Source organism: Ranitomeya imitator, chromosome 5 (assembly GCF_032444005.1).
Source record: "Ranitomeya imitator isolate aRanImi1 chromosome 5, aRanImi1.pri, whole genome shotgun sequence".
Taxonomy (NCBI): Eukaryota; Metazoa; Chordata; class Amphibia; order Anura; family Dendrobatidae; genus Ranitomeya; species Ranitomeya imitator.
In genome coordinates, this window is record NC_091286.1 from 135,877,974 (window position 1) to 135,896,491 (window position 18,518).

Genomic DNA, 18,518 nt, shown 5'->3' on the forward strand with positions numbered 1-18,518 from the left:
GTTGGACACCTGGGATAGCAATCCCAAAAAGAATGAACTGAGCGGTGGTGCACATGTCCACACACCATTCTATTCAGATGAGGTCGTCCTGTTTAAGAACCGTTTTTTTGGGATCCGTGGGCGTCCCAGCATTCGAGCCCTCACTGATCAGTTACCGCCATCTTATGCATAGGTGGTAGATTCTAAAGATGAGAATAACCCTTCAACTGCCCCAAAGGTCATGCTGAGATAATAGGAATGTTACAGAATTATCCAATGATGGAGAAATAGTATATTCGAATAAATGTTTTATCTTGGAGGAACCACAAACTTAAAGAGGGCTGTAAACGTCAACAGCTCCAAACTGGTAAATTACAATAGTATAGTATGTGCAGATAAGAATTAATATAAAAAACAGTACAAAAATTAATACCAGCTAAACCTGTGGCTCCTTGAGAGAAATAATTCTTAACATGTTCATCATCTTCGTCATCTGAGTGCAATACTTGAGAAACTGCTGTTTCTAAGTCACGACTAAGGTCGTAGTCATGATCCCACTCCAGCGGTATAGAGTCCACACTTGCAGGAGTATCCCGACCTGATCTTTCACTTCTCATTGGAACAATTAGTGACAACGAGTGGTTTGACGAGGGTAGAGGTGAAGGTGAGCCACCAGCTGCTTTAGTGTGCCATGGAAGATCAGATAGCTCCGCTGCTTCATCACCATCCACTTCTCGATCAGAGAAGTCGGGCTCATCATCCGTTAGCTAAAAGAAACAAGAGTGAAAAAAGGATTAGAGAGGTTGGCAATTAATCATTTGACTAAATTGTGAGCGTCATAGGGCTTTTCTAGTCTTACATACTCCAACATAGCTCCGTACGCTGTGCAATGGCTGTTCTGGGGTATCACAGTTCAGTTTCTATTCACTTCTATAGAAGCTGAGCTGCAGTACCAGCGAATAGCCACTACACTTTGTATGGAGCTGTGCAGTTTCTGCTCAGTACAATGTTTACATTCGAACACTTCAAGAGCTGCACACAACTGATCATTGGGAATGTGGAGTGTCAGGGTCACACCAATTTAATAACAATGACTTATCCTAAATATAACACATCAATGTCCTGAAAAACCCCTTTAAGATTTGGTAAAATGAATATGGACTGGAAAATTATCTTCACATAATATTTATCATAATAAGGCAACTTTACATAGCCAAATCTACTGTTCAATCAGTATCTATACGACCCACTGCAGTACACTATGTCACCAACAATGATGGCAAGCACACCAAGCGGCAAGAATCCTGGGTGGAAATCTTCTCCTCCATTGCCCTCATAATTTATTATTTACAGACACTTTATGTTACTCAAAATGAGTATTTTTCAAAATAATAATTAAACTTACTGGAAGGCGAATTAATTTCTTGTGATATCGCTCAACGCGGCCAAAGACTTCTAGGCAGTATCTGCGGAGTTCATCCAGCTCTTCCTCAATAACAGCTGCATCTAATGGCTCACTCTTTTCTAGCAGTTGTTCTCCTTGGGTAATAATTTGATCAATCTTATTGCTGTTCAATGCTATTTCTTGCTGAAAGGCCTGAGAGAAAAAGCACGGTGATTTCATGAGACACCCCTTAAATGGAATCCATAAATATAGAGAAGGAAACAGACCTTGATGCAAATTTCGGACTTTATTATACTGACAATCTGCAATAAATAATATCACGTTTAGGGCTCAGTATCAGCCCTAAACAGTTAAAGGGAATCTGTCAACCGGTTTTTTGTGATACCCAGTCTAGAGGAGCATTCTGTAGGGGCAGACACTGATTCCTGAGATGTATCACTTAGGCTACGTTCAGACTAGCGTTGTGCGCCGCTGCGTCGGCGACGCGACGCACAATGCACCGAAAAACGCGGCAAAACGCACGCAAAAACGCTGCGTTTTGCGACGCGTGCGTCGTTTTTTGCCGAAAAATGCAACTTGTTGCGTTTTCTTGGTCCGACGCTTGCGGCAAAAAAGACGCATTTGTCGCAAAACGCAACAAGCAAAAACGCATGCGTCCCCCATGTTAAACATAGGGGCGCATGACGCGTGCGTCGCCGCTGCGTCGCCCGACGCGGCGCCGACGCACACTAGCACTACGCTAGTCTGAACGTACCCTTACAGGGCTGCTTACTACAGTTTTTACAAAAATCACAGTTTTATCTGCTGCAGATCTACCAGTTTTCTTAATGCTGAGCTCTGTAAAACACCATTGATTTACACTGTGCTTAGGCAGAAAGTAGCCAATCAGTGCTGTGGGCGGGGCTATTCAGAGCTCATGAATATGGAGGCAGGTTTACTTATCCGCAAGTGATAATCTCCAGCGTATTCTGCAGTACCACAATGCCGATGTTCACATACAACCCTATCTCACAATACAGAGCAATGAACTAACCATGAATCAAAAATAAGAAAAGAGGGGCTGCTCATAAGGGCTTATAATCTATGAGAAATAATCATGACGCAATAGGTAATAGTGCAGGGTTGGCACAAGGGTCCATACATCTTCTAGGTTTATACACATAAAGGAGGATGAGCAGGCACCCACCAGTATCTGTGCATGCACTGATATGAAGGGCATTGACGTGCAAGAGATGAGAGGGACACTATCAAAACAAAAGAAATAATAATGTAGAAGGAAGGTCTGATTACGGGATGGCTGGACCTGCCTACATAGATGTGTTTTTAGAGCATACTTAAAACTCTGGATTTTGGGAATAAACCAGATTGCCTCAGTATTGTATTCAAGAGGACAGGCACAAAATAAGAAAATTCTTGGGAGACAGAAGAGAGATTTGGATTATGGAGGATGTTATTTATTATTAGGATGGAGAACATGGATAGGGTGGGTAAAGGTGAGGGGAGAGTTTAGCGAGGGGAAGACCGATTAACAATGAAAAGAATGAATGAAGACTACAATAAGAGTTTTGGCAGCTTCCACAGAAGGAAAAGGGCAGGTTCTAGAGATGTTTATGAAGAGCAGGTAGCTTGAACATACTAGTGATAGAATAGTAAAAAGGGCAGATCTGATCAGGACAGGATATCTCCTGCCTTGGAGTTATGGTAGTACCATGCACTAAAAGGGAGTATCAGCCAAAGGTTATGTTGCATTTTTTCTGCTTCACTTTTATGTTCGAAATCTGCTGTTTAACAGTTCACGGAAAGGGGATGTGATTTCTTGAAAACTCATGACCACTGTGTGTTTAAAAAACAACGTGAGACTGTGTTTTTGGAGTATTTTTTCCTACAGACTTCTCGGGAGGCCTGAAAAAAATTCATTTTTAAGTATGGATTCGAAGCTTTTAGGTTTCTAGAAACATGGCACAACAAAAAGTAGCTCCGAACTACCATATATATCTACATTTTTATTCTAAATTTGCGTTGATGTTGTTTATTAATGTACCTTATCCTGTTTTTTTAAATAGTATTTTTATTAGTCAAGTACTGTTTATTAATGTTGACTAGTGTATGTTACACGTTAGGGACAGTACCACTGGGCACATACCCAACCACTGGTGCATTTTTAAGCCTTTAAAGGTATGCTACAACGGTCAGTATTAGGCAGCGCTTTGGACGCAGCACATGCCCGCACCATCTAAAGCGCTTCCAGCTTTTGAACGCAGGCGATTCCGCATGTGTTCATTGAACCATGCGGAATCACCATGCCCAATACATTGTATGTTTGATATTTATCTTAAATAGACATGCTGCAGTCTGGAAAGACGCGCTGCATGTGCGTCTACGCAGGGAAGCCGGAGGCGTCCGTGCACACATAGTGGAGATGGGATTTCTTGACATCCCATCCACTATGCTGTAACATCTGGCTGCTGCGGGTTGGACGCTGTGGATGTTTGCAGCGTCCAACCCGCAGTGTTTACTGACCATGGGAACATACCCTAAAACCCTTTGACATAAGTTTCTATATGTAGTAGACCTGAGGAAGAGGTCTGTTAGACATGTTGTCTGATAAATCGGAAATTACCTTCATCTTCTGAGATTCTTCAAATCTCAGCAGCGGGGTCACAATTAACATCAATTTTCCTGAAATCTGACATCACATTCACACCAATAGAAGTTTGCTTACAAATGTTGTGTCATATTTTGAGCAATAGTAATTTCTTATCTCTCAAAAAGGGTTTATGCCAATTATAAAGCCTTTTCACTCATAGTGGGTATAGATCACCATCTCACATGTATCCAAGTTATCTATAGTTTTCCTATGACATTTATTATGGCTGTTTAGTGTAGCTAATCCTGATCTTACATTGAGTCTGTGATTTCTTTAGGGACACAGCTAAATCTAGAGTATTCTAAACTGAACCAATATAATAATGACCAAAGAAAAGGCAAAATCACAAACTATGTTTATGTACCCCTTACACATAATAGTTTGACAATTGTATAATTTGAATTATTTTATTTGGCAGCCTCCCAGATAATGATTTGATCGCTAGGGGTCTAATTGTTAGTACACCCCATAAGTAGTGGTTACCACTGTGGGAGACAACCAGGGTGTCCGCTTTTGGGCCACAGTATGATGTAGTATTAAAGGGCACCTTATAAATTGAAAGGTAACCAGGTAATACTTGGTCATGCTGAGCTCCCCAGAGAAAGAGAGAGTAACAATTATTATATCTTACCACAACGACCCCCTTTGCATAAGTGGAATCAGAACCACAAGCAAAAATCTGTGACTAAAATGATACTGCTTCCATTTACTGCTTACCTTCAGCTGTTTTATCTTTGCCTGCACATCACATTCAGAGAAATGTTCAATGTTTGTTAACTGAAGGTCCATTTCTGTTAACCATACCAAAATGCTGTCACGAGCAGTCTCAAATTCTTCTCGCTGACCAATAAAATGCTGTGAAGGCATCAACCAGGAATGATTAAAGGTTATTGGGCAATAAGATTTACCGTATGTAGGCAGCAGACATTGAAGTAGATAAATCAATTAGTTGAGTATACGGCGTACAGTATCTTATTGTTCCACATCCAATCATATAAAAACAAGCCTCAGATTTTGGTTCTGTTGAAAAGGTATTGCTGTGTTAAGTTATCTCCTATCCACTAGATAGATGATAACTGTTAGATTACTGTGGATCCTACGACTGGGATCCCCACTGATCTGCAACATTGAGGACTTCTGTTCCCTTTTCTTGTTGGCCCCAATACTGCTGCCAGGAGTAGAGTGGCAGATCATGCATGCTTTTGCTCTTTGATGCTGAAGATACTCTCCACACTCATTCTTCTTCACCGGTGTGTCATATATTTGCGTAAAGCCGCAGGGCACCATCGCAACCAGCTGCTTGATTCAACTCCATCTGGCTGTAGTCTTGTGACCATGAGTGAACCAAAGTAGAATGGGGGTCACTGGTTGCTACCCACTGTGATGTCTCCAGTGAAGGGACACACAATGATCCAACAACTATCACCTATTCACCTATACAGATGATAAATGAACAGTTGTTTAGGCTAGAACACCACTTTAAATACCTTTCATGATCTATCTATGGATATATGTCAGGTAATGTTCCACCTACTCAAACTTAATGTAAGGAATTTTTGACAGTAAGCTCATCAGTCTTGGAGTAACAGTGATAACTGATCAGTCCATTGCGCTTAACTAATTATTGGCTTCAGAGAGCATTTATACAAACCTTCAATCTTCTGAGAATGGAGGTGACTCTTTTCTGCAGATTGTCCCACCGTTGGTTTCCTTCATGAACCATCTGCTTCAGCTTACATGCAGAGTCTGTGCGATTTTCCCGAGCTAGGCGGCGATACTGCTTGTTTATAAGCTCTAGCTGTGTAAGACTCTCGTGAACTTGTCTTTGGAAAGCCTAAAACATATATTCACATGTCAGTGAAACATTTCTTCAAAGGTTGTGAAGAGCAGAGGTACACAAACTACTTTGGTCTTAGTGCCAAAGTTTGTGATTGTACCATTCCCAAGGGCTGCATAAAATTTGAAGGGATATTCTGATAAGAGGTATATATCGACAGTATTCTATATTGCATGAACTAATATGTGGTTGGTTCCATTTCTGGAACTTCCACTATTGTAGACAAAGAAGGTCCTATGCTCCAGTAATTAGGACTCCAGAAAAGAGTCATCAAATGACCATACAACGAATGCAGCTAGCCTCAGGTTGGGCACCCCGGTGTAGAGTAAATGCTATATACATTTCTTTAGCATATTTCACTAATATTCACTACAGAAAATCAACTGACCTAACACTGTAATTTTCTTACACATATATCATTACAACTGCATGGTCTGACATTTACCAAAGATATTGCACCAAGGCACTGACGGCTCTATTGGAAGTGTCAGTGACAACATCTCTGAGACATGTGTGCATACTATTTTGATATGATCAGTGCCTCCTATTCACATATTATATGCACTGTATAACTGCATGAAAACAAATCTATGTTTCTATCAGCTGCTCCTGCAATAAGGAGCAATTATAGAAAAGACCAGGCGTCTGGATGGTAGCAGCTGGGAAAGCTGAAGACAGCTGTGGTACTAAGTGCATGACGCTCATGAGCCTCGTATCACACTGACTCAGAAAATTCACACACTTCTATCTTTTTCTGGAGATGTTGCGTTTTGCTTTTTACTTGTCATTTACTTTTGTTATTGTCATTTTTAAAACTTTTTAATGAATTCGAAATGAACCTCAAATTTCTTCAGCTCTTCTTTGGCCACTGTGTAGAGCACACCAGAAGAACTAGGGAAAGCGGCGGTCCGTTCAGAAATTTTCAGCCAGTCTTCAAACCGTGAAAAATCGTCCAGGAATTTCTGCCACAGTCTCCAGGTCTCTTCAATTCTACAGGCAGAAGGAGAAGCTTTGTCACTATGACTCTTCAGCATGGCAAGTAACGATGTCAAGCCCTACTTGCTCAAGTCATAATACAGACATAAGTCTGCCTCTGAATGATTTACAAGCAACAGGTGGGGCAGTAACGGGGGAAAAAAAAACTACTGGCGGCAAGCCAGGCCATGCCATTCACACCAGAGAGATGTACAACTGCTTCTGCTGGATTAAACCAGTTGCTTCCTAGCTGAAGCGGTATACTGAGGACCGAACAAAGGGACAGTATAACATGCTGCAGCTCGCTGAATGGAGTGACTGCACAACGCAGGTATGACAGGGTGACACTGTTTACACTGCTGGGCAGCCGCTGCCCACATTGGCATAGTGTGTGTTCACATTAGATTAACAATAGCATGTTTGTATCATCAGAGCCTTCATTATCATCATTGTATATGTGGACAGAAAACATGCCCATTATACAAGACGTAATATACTAGACGTCAATGAACTATAAGTCATTTGAAACTTTAACCAGTTAAGGAGCATTTCTCCCTGTTTTCTAACCAGTCACACTTTCAGGCTTTTTCGTACACTCACTCATTCAATCTTGCAAAACCTTAATGTTTATATCTTTTGTTAAATTCAATTTTTTGCCAATATCGGAGAAAAAGGTAAAGAAATATAGGAAATATATGTCTAATTTTCACAAATTTATTTCTTTTAAAAACCACAAAGGACAGCTAAAAAAATCATTAAAATCATGTTTCTTATCCACAGATATTATTTTATATGTTGGACAAATTTTTGGGGGTAGGAGGGGTGGCTAAAAACAGCAATTTGGACTTACAGCTTTGCATTTTTTTAATTAATTTTTTTCTTGCTTTTTTAAGACCTTATGGGGGAGGAGAGAGTGTTTTTTAAACATATTAATACATTATTTTAATGGCTTATTTTCTCTATAACTGGTGCTGGTGTATCATCCCCAGTTACAGTGGAAATTCAGCCTCTGGCCTAAACAGCAGAGTTGTTCGAGTAAGGTACCACTATTATTTTCACTATGTCTTATATTTAAAGCACCGGAGGACTTACTAATTTCGACATATCTTTTCCAGACAACTAGTCGGGCTGATCCGGTTATAGTGAATTTTTCCTCCTACTCTTACATATAAGATAGGTCAGTATGACATGGGACTACTATGTTATTTAGGGGTCAAAGGGACTCTGTCACCTGAATTTGGCGGGCTCTCTGTCCGGTCCAATGCATACTGCGCATGCGCAAGGCAAGATTGCATTGCACACGTGTGAACTACGGAGGAAACAGACTCATATTCAAGATAATATTGCGGCCAGCGGGAAAGGAAGGGGTGAATGAAAGGAGAGAAAACCTCGCCCATCGGACCGGACAGAGAGCCCGCCAAATTCAGGTGACAGAGTCACTTTAAATAATTATTTAGGGGTTAATTTTGAAATTAACCATTCAATATAAACTTCATGTCCTCATGCCACACAGGAATTATCTCCATCTGGGGACTGATAAGTGAAGCCCCATTGTCTACATAGGACACGTTATAATGAGTACTGATGCTTAATAGAGACAGTACAAGAGCAGTCAGGTATGTGTTTGTTTTATTTTTGTTTTCTTCCCTTCCTTGTTTACCTATCCTCCCATCAACCACTATGCACTCAGCTAGAAATCAGATCTATTACTTTGTTTATTTTTTGTGAATATTTTACTATTCTTTTGATTATTGTATTATTCATTTATCTATCTTTTCCGCACATGTTCTAATGCAGTTTACTATGGAAGGTCTTGGGGAGGCCGAAACGTTTATTATTGGACTGCAATAAAATCTCTTTTTTTGCACTGGATCTACATGAGTTGAGTGCCAAATTTTATTACATTCCTATTGGTTTGGGAACCTATTTGTGCACCACCACAGCTGTGCCACGATATATTCTGCTATATCCTTCTCTACACTGATATATTATTTGTCGTAGAGAGCCGGGGGGAAGGAGGGATGGACACTTATACACAACAGATGGTAGACCAGTTCCAAAATTATTCATGGTACTCATAAATTAAAAATGTAGTAAGAATTCTTCCTGTATGCTAAACTCAAACTGGTTAGAGTTCATGTGGGCAAAGCCGCCATACTGGCGTACAATGACTGACAGACAGGCAGAATAACAGCAAGGATATTAAAATGCAAAACATCTTCAGGTACATTAAGATGCACTTATTATAGGGTTCATCAATATAAAGGTTCAAGGACTTGGAAGAGACACGAAAAAGACACAAAAGACACGACAGAAGTGAGGGTCAAAACGTGAGGCTAAGACCTCTTTCACATAACCGTCGGTACAGGCCCGTCGCAATGCGTTGGGCTGATGTACCGACGGACGTTGTGAATTCTCTGCACAACGTGGGCAGCGAATGGACGCATCCGCTGCCCATTCTGCAGTCCGGTGAGGAGGGGGCGGAGTGTCGGCCACGCATGTGCGGTCGAAAATGGCGGACCCGTTGCACAAAAAGACGTTACATTGAACTTTTTTGTGACGACGGGCCGCCAATTACCGACGCATCCAGTGCATGACGTATGGAACGTGTGTCCACACGTCGGTAATACAAGTCGATGTGCAGAAAACGCATCCTGCGGGCAACTTTGCAGAATGCATTTTTTGCACAGAACGACACATTGCAACGTCTTCAAAAAGATGGAACTGTGAAAGTAGGCTTACAGAAAGTGTAAGGTATGGCAGGGTTTGAGAAGCTTGAGCTGCAATAGTGCTGTGCTATGTGTCTACTTATCATGCATGCACGCTTGCGTGTGTTACGTACTTGAGTCTCCTTTCCATAGACATGGCGCAGATGTTCCTCCATCTACGGTCCAGACTACGTGTAGCCTGCTGGATGGAATCACACTCCGTGTCGTTGGCACAGGCATCACAGTCATGGAGAAGAACTTCACAGAGATTCAGAACTGAAGCAACACCTGTACTGTGTTTCTCTATGTCTCTCTGCAGTTCCTGCAATAGATGACCTATAGTGTCAATCAAGTGTAAGTTTTCCTAACCATGAAAAGGGATGCATATAGAAGCTTCTAAGCACCAAATCAAATCATTAGCTTGAAATAACTGGAATATTAATGTTTGTACATTCCCAGTTCAGCAATGAAAATGACACCATGACATGACATATATGACTATACACAAACAATCTTCTAATTTGACAGATATAATAATTGAAATACTAAACATTTGAACAGAACACAGACTTTGCAAATGTAATAAAAGTAACATACAACTTCAAGGACATAATAAACATATCATAGAGTAATTCCATCCAAGGTATTTCTCATCCTGCTAGAACTCGTCCAGTTCTGTCCTTCAGAGTTTCATGTCAAAAGAATCTCTATTGGACTTGGTCCAATGTTTAGTAAACTGAGCCATAGACACTTACAAGACGTTGTAAAGATCGATCAGGACAAGGACCTCCATAACCCATGTCTTGTAGCTAAATCTCAGACCAATACCCTTCTAAAAATGTTATATTGTAGATACATAGTCCTGAATCCAATATATTTCTGCATGACTCAACGTGGGTATTTGCAGTATCTGAAGGTAAGTTAGTTCACTATCCTCCTAAGAACCTGTGTAACACAGTGGTAAAACTAAAAAGTGCCTCCTAACAATCTAGGGCAAGGGAGTAAAAATCTGGGTGATGATCACTGCGCTACCTCCCACCAGACTTAATTCTCATATTACGGTAATTAATAATATTTTATTAATGGTTCTATGCGTTTTCAGGGTTGAACTGATCCCTTCCTCTACACAATCGAAAAAATAATGATCATAATACACATTTGCCATCTATTTAAACATTTGAAAGTGGCGCCCAAAACCAATTTGGACTTCCACTTTTGGACCTGTTAGGTCCCAGGGAAGGGGACACTAGCAAACCAACACTGACTTGAACTTGGACTTTTGAACTTGCTAGGTCCCATGTGACTACAGAGTTATTATTAGGTGTTAAGTTCTGAACAACCATTCAAGTTAAGGTCCAATACTCAAGGGAGGGAATAGTGTATAACACATTCCGCCTCATAGATAACAATATTTTGCCCTATGAAGTGCTTTCTCCATTTTTTTATACAGATCCCTTGGTGGTAATCATAACACTCATACTATCGTCAGAATAAGACTATCATACTGTGCATGCCATTAGTGCATATGAACAGGACATTCACTCAACTCTTATCGCCATGCAGAAATCACTAATTTGTGTACAGTATGCAGGGTATTCCTAAATCTCAATGGTGCTTGTCAAAGAACACCATGAGATTAAAGTGTGCTTTCAATATGTATGTGAAATTCAACCACCATAAAACCTTTATAAAACTTTTATTGGTAGATATTTCGGATTAGTGTCTCAGATTCTTGAACATACTGTCATGGCTTAGTGCACCAAGCATTGCATCGTTGGTCTATTTTGGGAACATTTCTTAAGATATTCTTCCCATGGAAGTCTCTGATACATGCCACATCATAGGCATTCTGTCCATAGGTCCCATTGAAAAAACATTTGCTATACACATATGAATAATAACATTTGGTACAGATATGGAATACATTCTCTGTATAAGATTAGATAAGTCTGCAGTGCTTTCTTATACAGTTAAAAAAAAAGTATGTCAATACATGACCTCTGACCCACCGCGTATGAGTCAAGAGAACATTACAATTGCTTCCATTGGGTGAACAGATACATTGTTTCTGATGTATATACTAATTATGAGGTTCTGGCGCAGTGTGCACAAAGCCTTAGCTGATCACTTTCTAAATGACCTATGTGGAAAAATAGCTAATGTAATATAGATCACAGGGAATAAAGGGCTATAATGTGGTATCCTCAGCTTAAAGTGTTAAATTATCCAATAAAATGACATTTTTATCTGCAACAAGCTGAGAACAATATTACAAATGCAGGTGAGCATTGAACAATGCAATGATGCAGCAGCCTGGTACACCATGCTTTTAAGATTAGTGTTGCATAGCTTGTTTCATCCATTTCAGCAGGAGAATCATAGGAACATACCTGTTAGGTTGGTGTCCTGGCCACTGAGCAGCTTCTTAGTTCCTCCGCTGGCGCATTGACAGCCCAGTGTGTTCGTACACTTGGACCTCCCTGACGTGGAGCCAATGTTATTTACCGTTTCACTCCTGTTCTAGGCAGGAGTGATGTACCATACTTATTTAGGGTTTACCTGCTGTTCATTAAGTTTCCTTTGTATCTCTTCAGAATCGCTGGTTTCATAGACGATAGGCTTGGACAGCTCAGACTCAATATGACCCAGCCATGTTCTCAGGCTGCTCATGTTCTTATCCAGTTGTTGCACTGCGAGCAATGTCTCCTTTAATTTTTTCACTCTGGGGAGTGGAAATAAAGGCTTTAATATTTCAGAAATGAGCAAAACGATTAGCTCTACAGACAATAAGCTTGAAGCAAAGTTTTGACATTAATGCGATATAATCTGCTGACTTGTTATCCCCATGTTCTTATTTGAATATTTTTAGGCACACATTGTTCACATAAGCATCTTAGCAATGCACTATCTAACTATCAAACTGAGTAATAACAGTCTCACCACCATGTGTCAAATGGCATCCACCACTAGTGCAAAGGATGGTGTCCACCACTAGTGCAAAGGATGGTGTCCACCACTAGTGCAAAGCGTGGCATCCACCACTAGTGCAAAGGATGCCATCCACCATTAGTGCAAAGGATGGCATCCACCACTAGTGCAAAGGATGGCGTCCACCACTAGTGCAAAGGATGGCGTCCACCACTAGTGCAAAGGATGGTGTCCACCACTAGTGCAAAGGATGGCATCCACCACTAGTGCAAAGGATGGCATCCACCACTAGTGCAAAGAATCCTTCCGGCCACGGGTGTAATCGTAATGATTTCAAAATAATCCATAATCGTGTTCCAAGAGTCTTTATTCTTTGTAGGTTAGGGCTGCGTGTACACGGTGCGTTTTTGATGCGTTTCCCAGCGGTTTTTCCAAGCGGAAATGGGCCAAACGCTATGGAATCCTCATGCAAGCTTATTCAATGACAATCCTGAAGTGTTGTGCACTTGATCAGTAAACTTCCATAGAGTATTTGCAGTGCATTTTTTTCTGCAGCATGTCAATTTTTTGAGTGCTTCTGCAGCGTTTTTCACCCATTCAATTAAATTGAATCATTGAATCTCTTTTCTGTCAAGGGTTATTTAAATATTTATACCATCTTTCGGGGACCATACAAATGGTGTGCTATCGCCACCCACAAAGTACGGTACATCCTGACTTTGGCATTGCTGTCAGGGCGTAATCTTTCACTAAGCCTAAGCTTCAGTAGTGAACATGCATTCGCCTGCTTACACAGTAAGAAGATATTAATGGGCCGGCGACTGACAAATACAGCTGCAGGCCCAAGCACTGCAGTGCCCAGGAATCTGTCCTGTGGTTCCCAATCCCTGCTCCAGATGACTACATACAGTCACCAGACCACAATGGATTGGGTACTGAAGTGATGTCCTAGCAATCTTCCAAAATGCTGGTGGATAAAAACCACTGCCATTGTCACCAACTTAGATGCCCACATCTCAACCAAAGTGTTGTCCTAACATGAAGTCACAGCACTAGCAACGTGATTAGCTATACTTCAGCCTGCGCCTCTTGAACATTGTGGAGCATTTTTCATTCTTCTTAGGGCTCTCTATCTCTACTAACTTTATTTTAAGCACTCAGCACTAAAGTGTAAAGACGATTTTCTCATTATTTTTATGGTGTGTCATTCAAGATCGGACATTGAAATAAAATTCAGCTGCAGAAACAATCACGATTCCTCCGCCTCTATGATCACCATATCATGATATCATTCTGCACAAATTCAACATGGCTATAACAATACATTCTATTTCTATCTAATAAAAAGAGCCACCAAAAGCGTGACCTTATCTACTTCATGTCTGCATTACAGTACAATACCCACTGAAGACCTCAAACTCACCCGGGTATATTTAGACTAGTGCATACACCGCCTTGCTGACAACAGGCTGGTTGCTTGGGGCTGGCAACACAAAACATCAAAACATAACACCAACCCAACGCTGACCGGTACAGTGCACATCACCAACTAGATTCTGTTTCCTTCATCATGTAGACACACACCCACACACACACATTATTATACATATATATATATATATATATATATGTATATGTATATAAAAAAAAAATATATATATACAGTATATACAGTACAGACCAAAAGTTTGGACACACCTTCTCATTTAAAGATTTTTCCGTATTTTCATGACTATGAAAATTGTACATTCACACTAAAAGCATCAAAACTATGAATTAACACATATGGAATTATATACTTAACAAAAAAGTGTGAAACAACTGAAAATATTTCTTATATTCCAGGTTCTTCAAAGAAAGAAGAGTGTGAAAAGCAGTCATCAAAGCAAAAGGTGGCTACTTTGAAGAACGTAGAATATAAGACATAATTTCAGTTGTTTCACACTTTTTGTTAAGTATATTCATATTAGAGAACAAGAGAAAAAAAGAGAAAAAAATATTAATATCCCGTATATATATATACACATGCAGATATATATTTAATATACTGTATACACACACTTTTTGTTTTAGCATACAAACGTACAGACCCATATATGAATATATATATATATATATATATATATATATATATATATACATATATGTATATATACACACACACTTTTTTCCCTTCGTCACACATACTTTCCAGCTCTCACGCCTAAGTGACTTCTTGCAGGCACATGATGGGACATGTGATATCTCATGCATATACAGAAGGAATGTTCATACAAGATAATGGCGCTGAATTGAAGTCTACAATACACCCGCACCGACACTGAAATCATCATAAAGAACAAAACAGCACAGATTTGTCATACTAAAATAAGTCTCCACCAAATCACAAGTAAGTAATGTGTTGAGGATAAGGATTAGTAAGGAAACTAGCTATCCTTTATATATATTCATGGTCAACAGCTAAAGCCAATGGGACAAAGGCAATGACAAGAAAGGTTCTCCAATATGCAGACTCATTTCAGGTTAATCATGCATATCATACAAATAGATGAAAAATCTTATTTATACTTGACCACATGGAATCAATTTTGCGGCCATTTTTTTCTGGAAAGCCTAACATTTTGTATTGAATTTGCCAGTTAGTATTGCATTCAGAATTAATGTAAAGGCATGAAAAGCCAACAAAACGAACCAGAACACAAACAGTTTCCTGGGATTTGTCCCTTTTTTGCTTTTACTACTATGGCAATAACAATAACTAACACTTAAAAAGGGCATGAAAGGAAAGAAAGTAGAGTGCAACAAGATTCCTGCCTTGAGACATCGCAGTCGCAGTCTGGAAGATCCGAATCCTCAATGCTGTCCTCTGCCATTTTGTGTGAACCCAAATCAGCAATGGCTGCTGCCAGCACCATGAAAGTACTCATCAGGAAAAGCCAAACCATGAGCAAGTTAATGCCCACTGTCTAGTAACGACCCTCTCACTCCTGCATGTAGAAGAGAAATGAGACCAGCGAACAACTACAACAGTCGGGAGGGACTGCAATGTGAGAACCAGCGTTTGGACAACTGGTCATGCTTCTATAAAAAGGATCCACTCAGGAGAATGTGGAGGATCTGTCTCCGGGAATGCCGTCTGCATACAGTATGTGATACGTTCTTGCAGTTCACAATGCTATATAACAAATATTTACTTCCCAATTTACTATGTCAAATCAACTGCAGAACTATAGATATGAGATGCAATATAATGAGGAATAGAAGTGTGTAACCACACAAATATATCATACACGCTATTTTACATATTACAAGTCAGTGGTCAAGAAACTATGCAATTGGAAAACCACAAATTCCAGCATTCCTGCAGCTGTTATGACATGCAGGTAGTTGTAGTTTGGAAAAAGTGGCAGAGCCACAGGTTGGAGATTAATACCTTAGGTGGATTACACCCAAAGAACGTGCATCCAAGAGCTAAAGCACTTCACAGAACCAGCGACAGCAGTAACTCAACCCCTTGTATAAGGCTTGTTGGATGTACAGAATACCTGGGATGCCCCATATCATTCACTTACCAAGTATCACTGTTACACTTCCCGTACATCACTACATGTCTAATGTGTAACTAAACAGATGCTTGTCTACAGCCGAGGACATTCAGGACGTCTTGAGGATATTATGGCCGCCTATAGATCACTTTGTACTATCCCCCAGCACCCAACTATCTTGGATTCAGCAGGACTGTCCAGGCACGTCAGAGCTTTGTCCCGACTTCTAATACTCATCTCTCTCCGATGTCGCCATCCCTCCATGGGGGGTGAGGCCGCATCTCTCTTCTCCTACATAAATTAAAGGGACACTGTCACCTGAATTTGGAGGGAACAATCTTCAGCCATGGAGGCGGGGTTTTTGATTCACCCTTTCCTTACCCGCTGGCTGCATGCTGGCTGCAATATTGGATTGAAGTTCATTCTCTGTCCTCCATAGTACACGCCTGCACAAGGTAATCTTGCCTTGCGCAGGCGTGTACTATGGAGGACAGAGAATGAACTTCAATCCAATATTGCAGCCAGCATGCAGCCAGCGGGTAAGGAAAGGGTGAATCAAAAACCCCAAAACCCCGCCTCCATGGCTGAAGATTGTTCCCTCCAAATTCAGGTGACAGAGTCCCTTTAAATAAACCATTTTCTTCTATGATCTTCTCGAGACTCAAGTTCAGGATCTCACGCAGCACGTCTAGCTATGAGCCACAGCCCACAATGATAAATATTGGAGAATTTGGTGATCTTGAGCTGTATTGCCAGCAGGGAGCCCAGAAGCAGATTATACAGGTGCATAGACACACATTGTACATAGCAGTGTATTTCTATGTCCCTGTATTCTATAGGTGAAGAAAAGGTCCAATTTTTTTTAATGTTAAACTACTAAAAATAGTAAAAACAATGACTAAATTAAATTTTCTGTTTTTTTGGGAGCCTCCCTGGAACTTGAACCTACAACTTCTATATTTGCAGGCTACAGTTAAAGCCTTCAACCACAGGATCCAGAAACATCACTGGAAGAATTTTCTATACCTTATCTGTATTGCAATCTGTTGTTACTAGACAGTGGGCAGTAACTTGCTCACGGTGTTGCCTTTTGTACTTTCATGTTGGTGGCAGCCATTGCTGATTTGGGTTCACATAAATTGGCAAAGAACAGGATTGAGGATTCGGGGCTTCCACACTAAGTGTGAACATGGCCTTACAGACACTAAAAAGCCAGATGTCATATAGTGAAGCTACGTAAAGATGAGAAAGTTCTGGCTGCTCAAACTGTGAATGAAGGAACAAAAAATGAATCCACAGGTCCCAACTAGAGATGAATATGATGCACAGATGATGTCGCTCCTGCCCTGGCTAATCAAAAGCTACGCCGGGGAGCCGAAAGGTAAGAGTTGCTTGGCACAACTCATCTGGACTGGATTCCAGTGAATCGATCTGCTCATCTCTAGTCCCAACTTCCAGGATACAGCGGGCAGTCCCGGATTTGGGTCTATGCCCTGCAGTCTCGGGTGTCTGCTGAATGCCACAGCAAGCACCAACTCAACGTTACTTGCTTTGCTTAGCGTCTGTTATCCATGTGAAGTGCGTGTTACCAGAATAAAGTATGCATGCAGCCGTATTGCTGCAGAGCATAAGGCCTATTGTCAAGTTTGCGCTTACAAAACATTCCATAACTAGATGATTAAAGAGAATCAGTCACCAGGTTTTTGCCACCCCATCTGATAACAGCATATATGGAGACAGACCCTGATTCCGGCGATGTATCTTTTTTGCACCACATACCTGTTTTTTGCAAGACAATTTTTTCACACTGGGGAGAGGAGTGGTGGAAGGGGATGATCACATGAATAACAAAACATGATAGAGTGCATATTGTATGATGTAATTATTACATTTATAATGTAAATGTGGTTCAAATCACGAAAGTGCAGAATTGGTGGAAGCACTGAGCTCGTTTACCTGCAACGAGAAGGTGCCATCGAGGGGTAAAGGGTTAGCATTGGGGCTTAATTCATAGGTGCATAAAAAAACTGCGACTGAATGTGCAAGTGCGGGAAAGAAGCACATATGAAAGTCACATCCTTTCCAAATAAAACACCCTGTAGACTGTGAATGACATATCGCTTGAGTCTCTGCCCCTAGATCATGCTGCTCTCAGATGGAGTGGCAAAAACCTGGTGACAAATTCACTTTAACCCTTTTCCGACGTTGGGCATAATAATACGCCCACGTTGGACACCCTTCCTTTGATGTGGGCTCCGGTGGTTATCCCACATCTTTCCCGAGATATGTCAGCTGTTTTGAACAGCAGACATGTGCAAGCAATAACCGCGGGTGGAATCGCGATCAACTCGCAGCTATTTACTCGTTAAATGCTGCTGTCAAACTCTGACAGCAGCATTTAACAAGCGCTTCCGGCAATCTCGCCGGAAATCCGCCCACCGGTGACCCCCATCACATGATCACAGGTCACCGGTGGGTTGGTATGACAAGCAGA

The 18,518-nt window shown here is 40.8% G+C and overlaps 1 protein-coding gene across 3 annotated transcripts in view; it reads right to left on the reverse strand.

Annotated features, from left to right (window-relative positions):
• SYNE1 (spectrin repeat containing nuclear envelope protein 1) overlaps positions 1–18,518 on the reverse strand; it is a 493,169-nt gene that overhangs the window by 41,930 nt on the left and 432,721 nt on the right. For all 3 annotated transcript variants that reach the window (XM_069769176.1, XM_069769175.1, XM_069769177.1), the window contains 7 exons: positions 12,111–12,273; positions 9,686–9,873; positions 6,708–6,858; positions 5,683–5,865; positions 4,749–4,886; positions 1,385–1,576; positions 413–746 (listed from right to left, as the gene is read on the reverse strand). In XM_069769176.1, the coding sequence (XP_069625277.1) occupies positions 413–746; positions 1,385–1,576; positions 4,749–4,886; positions 5,683–5,865; positions 6,708–6,858; positions 9,686–9,873; positions 12,111–12,273 (1,349 nt within the window). The remainder of the gene's footprint in view (positions 1–412; positions 747–1,384; positions 1,577–4,748; positions 4,887–5,682; positions 5,866–6,707; positions 6,859–9,685; positions 9,874–12,110; positions 12,274–18,518) is intronic.